The following is a 15,342-nucleotide window of genomic DNA, read 5'->3' as shown; positions in this document are numbered from 1 at the left end:
TTTCTAGGTGTTTCATATCATGCGATCTTAAGGAATATATTTAACAACTAATTTTAAAATCTACTAAAGCCACCTGTACATGTTATTTTCGGATGAAGTCAGAAACTTGGATTTCTTAATCACAAAATCGAAACTCCGACATACCACAAAAACTTTCATTTAACATATTTAAAAAAAAAAAAAAAAAAAAAAAAAAAACTTATCAAGTAGCATGTCTATTGCGCTATTTTTCTCTAGAAATTTTTACAGCTACCTTATATAATTATTTAAATAACAAAGAAAATTTTTCATTGCTTTTTGCTTAAATTTTTAAAAGTTGCATTTAGCATTTACTATTTCTTTCACATTTTTTTGATTTATCTTAACTAGTGCTAAATTTGTTCTTATTCCATTTTCTTTTAGATAGATCATGGTAGAATTTTTTAAAATTGTGAGCACTGATATAATTTAGACGCCAGTGCATCATTTCAATGTTTTCAAAACTAATGCAGTTATTGAGTTTGGATTGGAGATACGAGTTGCTGTGAATTTAAGTGTGAATTTGAAAAAAAAAATCTCAAGAATCCATGAAATTTATTGTAATAAAAATTTAAATAAAACATTTTTACTTTTTAAATTACTAATAAACGAGAAATTTTATCAATTCTCTATGAAATTTTTATGAACTTTTGTTTAACTTGTGTCAGATAAGAAGAAAAAAATACATCTAGCCATAGAATTCTTTCCTTATTTTAATATACGCTGGAGTTTTCATAAAGATTACTAGAGCCTTTGAATCGACATATTTGTATTGAACCATATTCTCAATGCAAATATGCCGTTTTAATATTTTCAGAATTTAATTAAGGATTAATTTCATTAAATTTGATTGCATTACACGGCGGAAAATTTGGAGAGAAATTAATGCCAAGAATCCACAATATTTATAATAAACAGTCATAGGTGTAAAAATCGAAAACAAAGATAAAACTGTATTAACCACAATAGAAGTTTATTTTTAAAAGTTGTTTTTATCAAGTTTATTGGTTCAGTGGAAATGAAAAAAATATCTGGATTTGTTTCAAACAGCGAGACACCATTCTAAAGATTAAATTTTATGTCTCGAACCCCTCTATTTACATGTGACTCAATCGATATGCACATTCACATTTTACGTGGCCAATTAGCTGATTGTTTCTCCAAGTGCTGAGTTTTATCAGTATTTTGTTTTTATTTGATGGAACAAACGTAACAAGATAGCAAGTAGACAGAGGTGCCGACTTGCATTTATTGTGACAGTCAACACTGTTTAACTTTTTTCTAGTGTTTTCTCCGGTTTCATTTTGTCTAAGTGTGGTTATTCGAAGCAATGAATCGTCCAGGAAATCAATGAGGTCCATCGCTTTTTCTTTCTTTACAGCGCCGGTCTCGGCGCCAGCATAGGCGCCTGCAAGACCACATCCCTCTGCTAAGTATTCCCTTCTTGGAGTTCTTTGTACCATATTTGTTTCGTCCAACCTCATGGGAGAATTTGTAAGGATGAGCCAAATATGACAAGAGAAGAAATAATTTTATGTGGAATTGTTAAAATATATAAATGCCTAATATTGACGAAATTATTTTGTATTTGTGAAAAACAGGTGGGTTAAAAATACAAAAAATTATAATATTAGTTGAAATTATAATACGTTGATAATCGTTCAAAATTTTAGCAAAATTCTGGCTAAGTATGTATTTGGGAAGGAATAAATAAATTAAATATACGAAAGATTGAAATAATATTTAGTATAAATTTTCAGTATGACATATTAAAATTTTTTTAAATTTTAGAAAAACTCTTGTAAGAATCTCCTACTCGTTTCAATATTAAACCCAGAGACTTAACTAGTATACAGCCAGTGCTACCACCTATACCAGGGGTGACGAACCTTTATGGATCAACGTGCCATTTTTTCTAAAGAAATCTTCAATGTGATATAGACGTGCCGTCAAATAATTTTGATTTGTGATTATTGGAAAAATAATAAAATTAAATACTAACAATTCAAAACTTTTTCTTTACTACGAAAAAATATATTTTGCACTGTATAGTAGTAAATGTTTTAGTTAAAGGTAATTCAAATTAAAGTAACATTATTGAGACTTCTGTTGTTGCAGATTAGATGACAAATATCTTATATTAGGATTGTGAGGTGTTATTTTTGCAGAATGCATGGTAAACTGGGAGTCATCTGCCAAACGGTTTGTAAGCGAGTCTTTAATGTTATTCATCTCTATAAATAATGACTCGCAGGTATAAGTAGATGAAGATATGGTTAAAATAGCATGAGCCAGCTTCTTCAAACAGTTAAATGCGTCTGGAATCGAATTCCATGTTTCTAAAAGTGCGTTAGTACCATTTTCACTTATATCGCTTGTTAATCTTCGTTTCAATCTATTCCAACTTTTCTCCTCTTTCAATAAATTTTTAAATCCATATTGAACTAGACTGGAATTCAATCAGTTGCATTTCAAATTCCTCAATTTCCAACCAATCGAATTAGGACAAATTCAGTTTATCAAATGAAATCTCATCGGAGTACATAATGAACTTCCAATAATTCTTTGAACTGAGAAAACCTAGCTGAAAATTCCTTGATTGAAGAATCAATAACGCAAATAAATTCTTCAATAACTTTTTCTTTATCTGGTTTCTCATATACATCTAAATTTGATATATAATATTGATATATTTTTTCAAGTTTGGGAAGTGATATTTTTGATATTTTTTTCAAATTTGTAGTTTCTTGTAATAATATCGTTTCTGAAAACACGCAGTTTAGCGAAAAAAGTGTGAATGAGATCCATCATGGTCACATTTTTTTTTATTTGTGCCTTGAAGTTTTATGTTCAATTGATTGTAATGTTGGCATGTGTCTGTAAAAAACATCAATTTTGAAAGTCACATAATGTCCAACAACTATAGGTATTGTTCAATTATCCCCTTATTTTGCAGAAACAGTCTGATTTCTTTCAAGCATTCAACAAACCTTTGAAGTATGTTCTCGCTGCTCAACCAGCGAACATTATTATACTATTAAGTCATTATATACCGAATTGACTTCATCCAAAAAAGCATCAAACTTTCACTTATTTAAGCCTGCGACGATATGAGGTTGGCTATTTTTGTGACCAACTCCATTACATTATCAAGAGATGCTAAACCACTCTTAGCGCACAAGGCTTATTAGTGAACAATGCAGTGAAATTCCAGAATTGAATGAGTGCCGGCGCCCCAATTCTTTTTCCCTGTGTCCTTGTTTGTCATCTGTTACAATTCCGGACAGTTTTAATATTCTTCCTTTTATTGTGTTTCTTGAAAGAGGAATATCTTTGATGCACTGAATTATCTTACTTTTATTATCAAAATCCTCAAAAAGTGAGAATGCGCATGCTAACCAGGTTTTTTTCAAAAACTCGACCTCTTGAAAAGGCTTACTATGCCGATCAATCATATTTGCAGCCAAGTAACTTGCCGAGCTCATATGACAATTTTTGCTAATAGTTTAATCATAGATGTCGATTATTTATTTCTGTCTTTTATTACACTTGCAGGGAATGGGAATATGCCCTCCGCGCACCGCGACTGATCACTCACGTTTGTTCGAATTACTTCAAAGTGAACCTTGTTATTTTGAACTAACCGTTTGAAGGCAAACCGTTTTGATCGGTGACGTGCCTAAAATATTGTGTCGCGTGCCATTAATGGCACGTGTGCCACTGGTTCGCCATCCCTGACCTATACAGACATGGAATTATCAGGCTGCCAAAAATGAACGATATATATCAATTGTACAGATTAAAAAATTGTTAAAAGGTGAATATATTTTGTGTTCAATTTAAAGTTTCACTTAATCTTTTTGCGAAGTTTTTTTTACGAAGTTAATTTTTTACAAAGTGAAATTTACGAAAACAATTTTTAGGAAGGATTAAAAGGAACATTTAAAAATAAATTTATAATCAATGGAAATATTTTTACACGCATTTGGAAGAAGGATATTTTCAATTAGATCAAATGAATAAAAACGAAATTTTAGAAGGTAATTTCAAGACCGCCATCTCTCCTATTTCATAAAGCACGTTGACCATATTTGCTTAATAAACCTGGATTTAGTAACTTAACTGATTGGGTATATTTTATAATACACATATGCAAGTTTAACATCTAAGCGAGAACAATATATTGGCCATATTTTTATATAAGAACTTAGTAAATTTATTTATGTTGAGTTTTTATAATCCAGATACGGCTATGAAGGGTCAATCATACTTATTTCTGAAAGAATAAATACTATGGACTCGTTCTGTTGGAATAAAAATCTTCTTACAATCTTACAAAAATATATATTAATTTGGGAAGTGACATATTTTTCATCTGTATAGAAATATGATCTTGAATATTCCATTTCTTCTGCCATTTCATTACGAAATACAAATTTTCAATGTTTGAATGCCTTTGTTAATTTGCATTAGAATATGGTTTTAAAAATTTAGAAATACGCGGAATGCTATATCTAAGCATTTTTATATATTCAGATTATATATTCAAAAAATAAAAAATAAGATATTAATTAAAACTATTATTTTTTCAATATTTTAATAAGGAGGAACATTTTAAATTACAGAAGAGTCTAATCAGGATATTTGAAGTCATCTAATTCGATTATAGAAAACCAACTATTTATAAATTTGCCTTGTATTCTAAATATTTTGAACAAAATGTCATTGTTGAAAAAAATCACTTTTTAATCTCATCGTTATTCATATAAAATACGGAAAAAATGCTGAAGAATTCAAGTAAAAAGCATATAAGAACGAATAGAAAGACTAATGCAACAGTTCAAAATCTAGATGAAAGTATTTGGAGGTGAGAAAAATTCTGGATGCTTTGATTGATGATCCTCTTTTGGAAAGTGCTTCAGCTCCGGGACATAGCGTCCCCCGAGATCCTGACGTCTGACTTAGCCTTTTGAAGTCCACATCAAGATTGGAATTCTTCGAGAGTTCAGCGGAAACGACTGTAGTTAATATGCAAGAGTTTAACCATGTGAGCCAATGCATATAAAATCCTTTCAATTATAAAAATTATTATCTATTATACAGTATACACCACTTTTAAGTAATTACGTAAATTTTCTAATAATAATATATATTTATCAACCATATCACTAAAAACCCCTGTTAGAAACAGTGTGAAATAATAAAAACTATTCTTTTTTAACCCTTAAAGCATTCATAAGTAGTAACGAATTTCTTATTAAGTAAACTTTAAAATTTACATTTCTTGTGGACTGAGGGTTAATATTATTAGTATTTCGTGATATGACTTGAATTATTAAAAATCTAATTCCTCAAGAAAAGAATTTCAATAAAAAAACCTATATCAATCTTTAAAATGATAAATATATTAATTAGTTTTACAAGGCAATTGCTGTTTCCAAAAAGCATTTTTCAATATAACATGGAGTTCAAGACAACAGGAAAATAATTTGTTTTGAAATGCTGTTGAAAATTTAATTTTGAAAAGCCATTTTTTTAGTAATAACGGAAAGAAAATTTACGTATTAAAGAAGAAATCCTTTTTATATATTTTTTCATTAGTAAAAAGTAAATAATGACGTTAAGCTAATATAAAATATGTTTATTTTATGAATAAAACTTTGAAATTGAACACATACTAAGTGATAGTTTCGCTTGTTTAATAAACTGAAGATATTTCCTGAGAATATCGAATATTAAAATTGCTATTTGCAAATATAGCATATAAAAACAGAAAGGAATTTTAATGTTTATTTCTTTTTAATTTATATCCTTTAATTTTTATCAGTTATTACAAAGAATTTAAAAAAACACTTAAGGTGATATGATTTGATCTTAAAATAAATAAATATTAGATAACCAATCATCATCTTAATAAATATTAAATTTTTCACAATTTCCTTCTTGGAAAACTTCAAGACCTTTTTTAATTAAAAATCCGTTTTTCCCTTTTCTTTCAGGATGCTCTTTCATAGAAACAACCCTAAAGAAAATCAATTAATATAAAAATAACAACGCCCGACTGTCATTTTATCCTCTTACAATGAAGGTTGGCGTATTTCGGATGCCAAAGAAGTTAGCGAGTTTTCTAATGCAAAACAGAATCAATTTTTGAACATTATTCAGACAATTTCAAAACACTAAAAAAACACATTTATTTGTTAAGATTTGTAAAAATTTATATTTCTGAAAGAATATTAAATAAATGAGAAATTTCCACGAAAATTGTTTTTTTAGTTATTCATCATTATATTCGTCGTTATTATTAGGAATGTATTTAAGAAATTAAGGAGAGGAATTTAATAGTATTATACATTAACTAAAGAAAAAAAGAAAAGAAAAGAAAATACTGCTTATTTTAATTATAATTTTCCAAATTTAGAAAAATATTAAAATGGAATTTAACTTTTATAACTAAGTATTTACATGTATATAACTAACTGATAAATAAGCCAAAGTTTTCTTGAGTATGAAAATCAATGGAATATACCTGTATTTACTAATGTAGTGTATTTGATTTAAAAAACAAAGTAAAGAAAAACTAAGGTATTATTTATGTGCTTTATCTAGATTTTTTGCTATATTATTTTTCTGTTATCTTAATCACTGTTCTTTTTGCATTGATCAATGATTCTGGTTCAAAGGATATATTATTCGGTTGATTGATTAAACGAAGTTGAAAAAGAAAACTTCAGAAAAGCTGAATTCTGCAAAATACAAAATTTTAAAAATTGCTGAGGAATTCCACGTTCTTATAACTGAAACATCAATCTCGGCAAGAAATTCATGAGATATCTCAAAGGACTAAGTAGTCTAAGATATTTTCAAACTTCGATCAACGAAATATTTTACCCATACCAAAATGAAATTGTTACCGTTCCCAGATCATCGATATTTTTTTTAGATATTTATCATAGATATTTTTGAACGAAGTGCAAGTGGAAAAGTACTTCGAGTGTAAATATTGCTTATATATCGCAAGGAACTCTGCTATATATATTAGCAAATAAATGCTTGATTTTTCAAAATCGATTTTTAAATACTTTGATTTTTATTTCATAGAAAAAAATACTTTAGAAAGTCATTTTGTTTTAAGGGGACTATGGATTCTATTTTGCGAATTATTCACTTATGAAATTTACTATTCGTATGTATTAAAATATAAATACGTCAAAATTTTATTTAAAAACTTTTTAAAACGAATTAAAAAAAAAGATTATATATATGTTTTGAATTTCAAAATATACTAGGCTGCTTAATTTTTAATTTTTTTCGTTATTTCTCATTATAAATTTATTTGGAACAAAACTCTGTGTGATTTTGTAATTCCAATTAAACACTAATTTTTTAGAAATATTTTTAAGCACACTTAACTGAATTTTCAAAAGAAATCTATGTTTTCGGTAATTAAAATTGGCTTTTAATTATCTAGAAAACTTGAAATATAAAAGGCTGACCCTATTTTCTTTCAATGTTTAACTGAAAACTTTATTATCAATTCTATTTAATTTCTTCAAAAATTAAGACACCTGGAACATTTCAGAGACATTTAAATCAAATTACAACATCTTTTTGAGTAAAGTATTTAAAATATGCATTGTTTTCTCTAAGCCCTTCAAATATTCATTTTATTGAACAATATATCTTAAAATACTATTTTAGTTGAATATAAACATAAATTTTGGTGAGGAAACGATAAAATGAAATTTCAAGTTTTCATCCATTTCTGCTTATTTCAAAGCTCACTGTCCCCTTTAAGTAAGTCTACAGCTAAAAAGTAACTTGTAGCAAATTGGCAATAATTGGCTTTAGTTGAGAAAAAAATTGTAATAAATATTGATTTAAATACATTGCTTCTCAAATAGAAACTTTTAATACAGCAGTGTAGAACAAAATATTGTATTCACAGCAATACAAACTAAAAAATGTGCATGAAATCTCGGATGAAAACCATGACGTTATGTATTTATTTCTCTATTACCACTCAAGTAGCCATTCTAATTTTGTAAAATGAAATAACACTTTTAGTATATATTCTAGGTATATATTTAGTATATATTCTATTTAGTATATATCTATACTTTCTCTCATTTTTAGTATATATTCTACAAAATTAGGTATGTTTCTTAAATGTACCACACCACATTGAAGGGTTAGATATGGCACGAGGAAAAATACCAGCTGGAAACCAATTGTATATTACCAATGAAATATCACGCTACTTTTAGAAAAGTTTTATTTTTCATATTGAAAGCTCTTCAGAAAAAGAAAAACATTTTTCTGTGCTATTCGAAACTCTGTGTTTTCCGTCTGAGAAAAGTAAACAAGATATTTGTGGCTCTATATAAGTACGGAGACTGAGTTAGACATTTCATATTCTATCTGGCTTAACTTTCCAGATCTATAGGTATAACAGTTTTTTTTTTATCAGAATAAAAAAATTCAATCTAATCTAAAATCTTTCTCTTCATTTCTTTTTCAAAAATAATAGAGGATACCCAGAAAAATTCTCACAAATCTATACAGAAATTTCGAAGAATATAGTATTTAAAAAATCATTTTAATCAGCTTGAAGAACATCACAAAAACTTCTAATTAATTTTCAAGTTTTTCTCTAGAACAAATTTGGCTTCTACTAAACTAGAACATATGTTGTAAATATTTTTAAATTTGACAAAGCTTTTTTTTAAGTTTATTAGCTTTGCTTCTTTTATTATATTATGCATAACAAAATAATTCTATATGGAATTAAAAAACATTAAATTTTATTAAGATTTTATTTTTTCTATTGATTTTCTTTTACTTTATGTTTAAATTCAAAAGTTTTCAGAATCACTAAGAGCGCATAACAACACAATTTATTTTCGTAATTTACAATTTTTTTTATTGATATTGTATCAAATATCTGTTGTTAAAAACCTTGTTTCTTTTATCACAACAGTTCTTATTTCTGTTTCATCACAAAAGACGAAAATCTTTAAAACTAATTTTCTAATTTGAAACGTTCGGTTTTTTTTTTTTTTTTTTTTTTTTTCCCTAATGAGAAAAAAAATCAACGCGAAAATATGAAAAAATGTTACTTATGAAACCGCATTTTTGTTTTAATCCCCTTTTCAAACAAAAATCTAAAATATCTATCAAAAATAACAAAATGTTTGATATATGAAAGAAAACATTTTACGTATAGTGCTAGCAGACTTTTCGACATACCCAACATACCAATCATATTCTCCTCCTATGCTATATCCCCTCTCCCCAGCTTACTTAAGTTTTTATGAGTATTATGAGTATGAGTAAGTTAGGAGATGAGTAAGTTTTTATGAGTATGTGTATTCATCAGAACAATTAGAGATAATGTGGAGAATATTGTGTTCTAAAAAATTTAGGATAAAGTTCAACTCGCAATTAAATGAAACTCTGAATACTAAAACGAATTGGAAAGAAAATTTAAATGATTTGCTCAGAGTAATTATTTGAGAAAATTTTTGAGTAAATGTAGGCCAACTCAATGATTAATCGAGGCTCTAAGACATTTTGTAGCACTGAAAAATGAATTAAATATAATTATTTAGAAAAAAAATGGAATAAAATTCCCCAATGGATCATAATATAAAAACAAATATTGTTTACAATTTTATGAAAATCTAAGATTATTTATAATATATTATGAATATTACAAATTCGCATGTTTGTTTTATTGTGATGATACATATTTTATGGTAAAACCACTTCATATATTTTACTAAACCTAAACATCAATATTTAATAAAATTTACCAGTTAATATTCAGTATTAAAGTAGGAGGAGTTGTCAATAAAATGGTTTGTTCCAAATAACAAACTCATTAACCAAGTTAATTAACAATTAATTAAATACTATCTCAAAATTTTTCCATTACTATTATCAATTTTATTCATTGAATCGATGTGTGTTCGTAATGATAGTACAATCGTGAACAAAAAAAATGGGACACCTCAGAAACTTTATTTATAATCGCTTCTTCACAAATGCGGTGTCGATGAAAATTAGTTGAGGCGACAGGTTCGTTCCAAATAACAAACTAAATAACCAGTTAATTAACATAATTATTTATTCACTGAATTGATTTATCGTCATAAATTTAACCTCCACAAAATTTTATTTAATTTTGGTGATAATTTCGAGAGTTATAGGGTTTTGAAAAATGACACTTCCAATGGTGTCTCGGAAACTATTAAATATTTCTCCTAAATTTTTTCACTTATTTAAAGAAAATTATCATATTTCATAAAATCACTAAATAAAATTGCAAAAATAACGCAAATTTGATATTTTTAAGAATTTTTAATTGTGAATGGGAGGGAGTAAATTTGTAACATAGTAACATTTTTGCATGGAAACAAAGCTGACATTCTAAAACGCTGGATTCAAAAAAATTATGCGCATATCAAGAATAGTTTTCGAAATATTTACAATAATTATAAAATTCTTACTCAATTTGCAAACCTCATTTTTTAAGGGACCAAATATTAAATTTATTTATATTTATGGATCTATTCTTCATGAAGCGCAAGCTTCAATGGCAATTATAATATCACAGAAAGTTAAATATTAAATCTATTTTCAGATCAAATGATTTTTATATGTATTTTGCTTTCTTTTTAAAAAATTAAGGTTTTTTTTTCACTCAGACAATATAAAATTTATTTCAGGACAGATTGACTGTAGGAGGGTTTAAGTTTTTCTCTTTACCGGCAGTTGTTAAAAAGTTGAGAGTTTTAAAGGCGGGGTTTTCAGAAAACAAATTATGTATATTTCAAGAAATACTGCAAATTTTGAAACGAAATGTGTTACATATACATAAAAATGCCTGCTAAATCGAATTATTAAAAAATTTCAAATTCCATATTGGAAAAATTCAGATATAGTATTTAATTAACTATGTTAATTAATTCGCTGAATCAGTTTGTCTACTTCAAGTATCTCCTTTTAAACCATTTCTATCGATACCAGTTTTGTAAAGATGCGATAATAAATAACAAAGTTACAGAAACGTTCCTTTTTTTTTTTTTTTTTGACGACTTTTTTTGTGAAGATGAATTTTTACTCCATTCCATAATGTTAGCTGAAAGAATTTCGCTATTTCATAAAATTCAAGTTGCTAATTTTTGATTTTACGATTTCTAAAGCTTCCAAAAATCATTTACCTTATCGAAGTCCAAGAACACTGTTTGACTGTCAGTTTGAAGCCTCCATTTCATCATTTTCGGATCATAAGACGTCAAATCGCAGGTAGGCAACAAGTCATCATCATCTTCGTCCAGGTCATTTCTGTTGATACCAAGAATATCTTCATCCAAATAAGGAAGCAGACCCATTTCACTTCCATCTGGCTTAGCCTCGCATTTCGAAAGCAGATCCAGGTTTACAAGAAGCAATGATAGTAGTACGAAAATCATTGCCATTTTCTGAGACGAAAATCCGGCAGAATAACAGCTTTTCTCCAGATTGAAAAGCGTAAGAAGATACGCTTTTATGATATACAGCCTCACTTCAACTAGCCAAATTCGCAATATATCTACTGTTTATAACCTGAAAAAAAATATAAACATATATTTAGGTCTAACATATAACTGTCTGCCAAGAAAAATACGACACTGAAATCATTATTTTAATGAAAGGGGGACCTCATAAAAAACCCAGGAAATGAAAAAAAAAAAATCCATTTCTAACAATACGAATGTGAGCTTTCGTAGAATAAAATATTAATACGAAATACAGATCTCTGTAAAATATACGCGCTATGATATTCATTTGTAATGAGATCGATCCGCGACGATGTTTTGAAATTTTCTGACAGATCGAAAAGTTGTTCTTATGAATCTGGTATGCAGTTTTTATAGATAGGAAGAATTTTTTTCCATTTCTGATGGTATATGAATATTTGTTTCCCAGTAGCATCGAGACTAGATTTCTTTCTGCAGGGAAATTTGTTCCCTGTAGTCTGTTTTTAAAATCCATCACAGATTCATGAAATATTTTTGTTGCCTTAGGGAGTTCCGCCAGTATCTTCCTTAAAATACGATTGAATAAAAATAACATTAGAGTATCATTTCGTTTCTTATATTTTTCTTTGCTTCCAAAGGATATGTATTCATTTTTTTTTATAAAAGTAATAGCGGTTATTCATAGAGTTAATAATAGACATGTGGGAAAAGATATGTGTAGTACAGTGGCCTTTGAAATTACAAAAGGTGCCAAGAAAGAGAATTTCTATTATAATACTTTATTATCAAAACTGATTCAGTGTGATTTGAAAAGCATTAAAGTATGTGTTGTCAAATAAAGTGAATAATTAATGAATCAGAAGTTTAAATGTTTTTTATTACTTTCCTTCTAAACAATGTTTTATTTTCAGATAGATACGTTTAAATGGTATAAATTTATTAAATTTTGTTAAACATTAAAATAAAATATCAAGAAGAAAAACCTTCTCTTGGCAGTTTTTGTTGTTGTAAAATCGTGTGTTTTTTTTGTTGTTTTTTTTCGAAAATAGACACGAATTTGTTTAGCATACGAATCGCACACTAATAACATATGAATATTTTTCAATCTTACCTACATATGAACTGGACATTTAAATAAGAAAAATCATAAACGCACTTAGTTTAACCCTTTAAAACACCATTTTTTTTCTAGTCATATTATGTTAAAATATTTTTAGGCTTGAAATTAGAATAAGAAAAGGGATTCATTCAGCTTATTAGATAAATTTAATTTAATTAATTAATTTCGTTAATTAATAATTTAGTAACTAATCAAGACACATCATTTTGTCTGAGATAAAGAACTGAAGCATCTATGTTTCTGACTTACTAAAAAAATGTGTCAGAACTTATGCCAACCTACATAATTTCATACAAAGATTGATAAATTTGGTGGGAAGCATACTTCCCACTGCCCTAGAAAGGGTTAACACCATAATTGCATTGTTACTATTGGATGTGACCCGAAATTATTCGTATTCAGATAATGTCATGTAGCGCCATCTTACAACATTTTAAGGTACCAGTAGGCTACCATTTTCTAACAATAAAAGTATCACAAAAATTGAATGGTGCTATAAGACATTGTCAGCATAAGAGCAGATTGAAAAGGGCTGTAGTAATTAGTTATAAAAATATGGTGTGTGTGTTTTGTGTGTAAAATCGCATTTTTTTGGGAAAGACACCTATATATATATATATAAACTTAAAAATCAAAACCTTATCAAAATATAAAATCTGATGAAAATCGTTAGCACCGTTCCCGAGGTACAAGAAATATTATATAATATATATATATATATATATATATATATATATACACGATAATTATTCGTTTAAAGATATAAGATGCAGGCATCTATTTCAGATCTTGACTGCATTTAGATTATTAAAAGTCAATAATTGCTTAGGACACCAAAATTTCAATGAATTTTTACAAGGCAGACTTCGAAATATTTCCTGAAATTATATGAAAAGTTTCTGGTCTAATCTCTTATTAAATCGTTTTGAAACTCAACTATTCCTTCCATAAACGAAGCACCAACCAATTATTTAAATCCACGCTTACTCCCTTTCACTCAACTAAAAGTTATACTCACTCTCATTTATTTACTTTCACCATAGAGAGTCAAGTAAAATATGCCTTCATGGTTTGGTAGTTACATTTAATAAACAAGCGAGTTACTTGAGTTTTGATTAGATCACCATAGAATTTGCTTGCGTTAAAAAGAAGTAAGTTTTTCAAACCATTAATTGTAGGAACGGAGATTAAGCCAGAAGGAAAGAATAATGGATAAACTGTGTACGAAGCTGTTTAACACTATCAGTAGAGGTTCGTGTGCTGTAAACGTGGTAATAATTTTTAAATAAATGTGCATGTAGGAAAACTAGTTTGTTATTTATTCATATCGTAATAAAAGAGATATATAGGGTAATTCAAAACGATTCGAACGAATATAGCGATTACAAACGGCTATAACTATTTAATGAGAAAGAATTTACCGATAAGATTAACACATAATGTAGATGAAACCTCAAAATTTTGTATACATACGCCATAGATGCTCTATGTGACTTCCCTTGGTCACACGGGCAATATCTAGGCAGTAGTCCATTTCACGCCATACATTCTAAAACATGTCTGCAGTCACAGACGCAAGCGTATTACAAATGCGTACTTTGAGTTCAATTGTTTGGGGCATGGGAAGCATTTGGTTTTAGCACATACATGCGTATGTGCTCCCATGGGAAGCGAAGTACACGTTTGTAATGCGCTTGCGTTGGTGACTGCAGACATGCTTCAGAATGTATGGCGTGAAATGGAGTTTTGCCTATATATTGTCCGTGTGATCAAGGGAAGTCACATAGAACATCTATGGCGTATGTATACAACATTTTGAAGTTCCGACTACATTATGTGTTAATCTTATCGATAAATTAGTTTTCATTAAATAGTTATAGTCGTTTGTAATCGCTATATTCATTTTGAATTACCCTGCATATAGTTGATAATAAAAGTATGGAAGTAGATATTTAGAGTAATGTCAATTTTAAAATTAGAAAAATATTAAAAAATGGTAATTTTCATTATAGCATTTTATTGAATAAATATCTTCTTCAGTATGAGGTGAATAGATTTCAAGTATGTGTCGGCAAATAAAATGAATAGCTAATACCTTCAAAGTATAAATAGGTTTTCAATTAATTTTTCTCAACTTAAAGTTATATTCCCTTACATTTCTTTAATTTTTCCACCTGAAATCAGGTCAAATGTGTCTTCATGATCTGGTTGTTGCATCGAATAAACAAGTGAGTTAGGTGTTGATTAGATACCATGGAATTTGCTTGTTTGTACAGAAATACGATTTCCGAGCGATTAATTTTTTAGAAAAAGGGGGGGGCAATTAAGGAAGAAGGAATAAACTCTGTGAGTAGAGTCCACAAGAATAGTGGCGGTTTTTATGCTGCAGTTGTGGGAATAGCGTAACATCTGAAATATAGAAATAGGAAACCTATTTTGATATTTATTCATAAGAAGGTTTTGTGGATTAATTAAAATGGTAAACACAATTAAATATTATTCATAAGCATTATTAAAATTTATTTAAAAAAGTCCTTGTTATATTTTGAGCCCCAAAATTAACTATTTTCTTATTAATATCTGTGAAATTAAAAAAAAATACATTGTAATAATTGCTAATTATATTCCATCCTGTTTAAATTCACAGTATTTCGTATAAAAGATTTACTTAATTTACTT

At 28.0% G+C, this 15,342-nt stretch overlaps 1 protein-coding gene across 5 annotated transcripts in view; it reads right to left on the bottom strand.

The window, feature by feature from the left end:
• LOC129959101 (delta and Notch-like epidermal growth factor-related receptor) overlaps positions 1–15,342 on the bottom strand; it is a 435,345-nt gene that overhangs the window by 327,767 nt on the left and 92,236 nt on the right. For all 5 annotated transcript variants that reach the window (XM_056071913.1, XM_056071912.1, XM_056071911.1 and 2 more), the window contains exon 2: positions 11,244–11,628. In XM_056071913.1, the coding sequence (XP_055927888.1) occupies positions 11,244–11,501 (258 nt within the window). In that variant the 5' untranslated portion in view covers positions 11,502–11,628. The remainder of the gene's footprint in view (positions 1–11,243; positions 11,629–15,342) is intronic.

This window comes from Argiope bruennichi, chromosome X1 (assembly GCF_947563725.1).
Source record: "Argiope bruennichi chromosome X1, qqArgBrue1.1, whole genome shotgun sequence".
NCBI classification, from domain to species: domain Eukaryota; kingdom Metazoa; phylum Arthropoda; class Arachnida; order Araneae; family Araneidae; genus Argiope; species Argiope bruennichi.
Note: the sequence above shows the minus strand (reverse complement) of the source record. Positions and strands in the feature narration are given on the sequence as shown.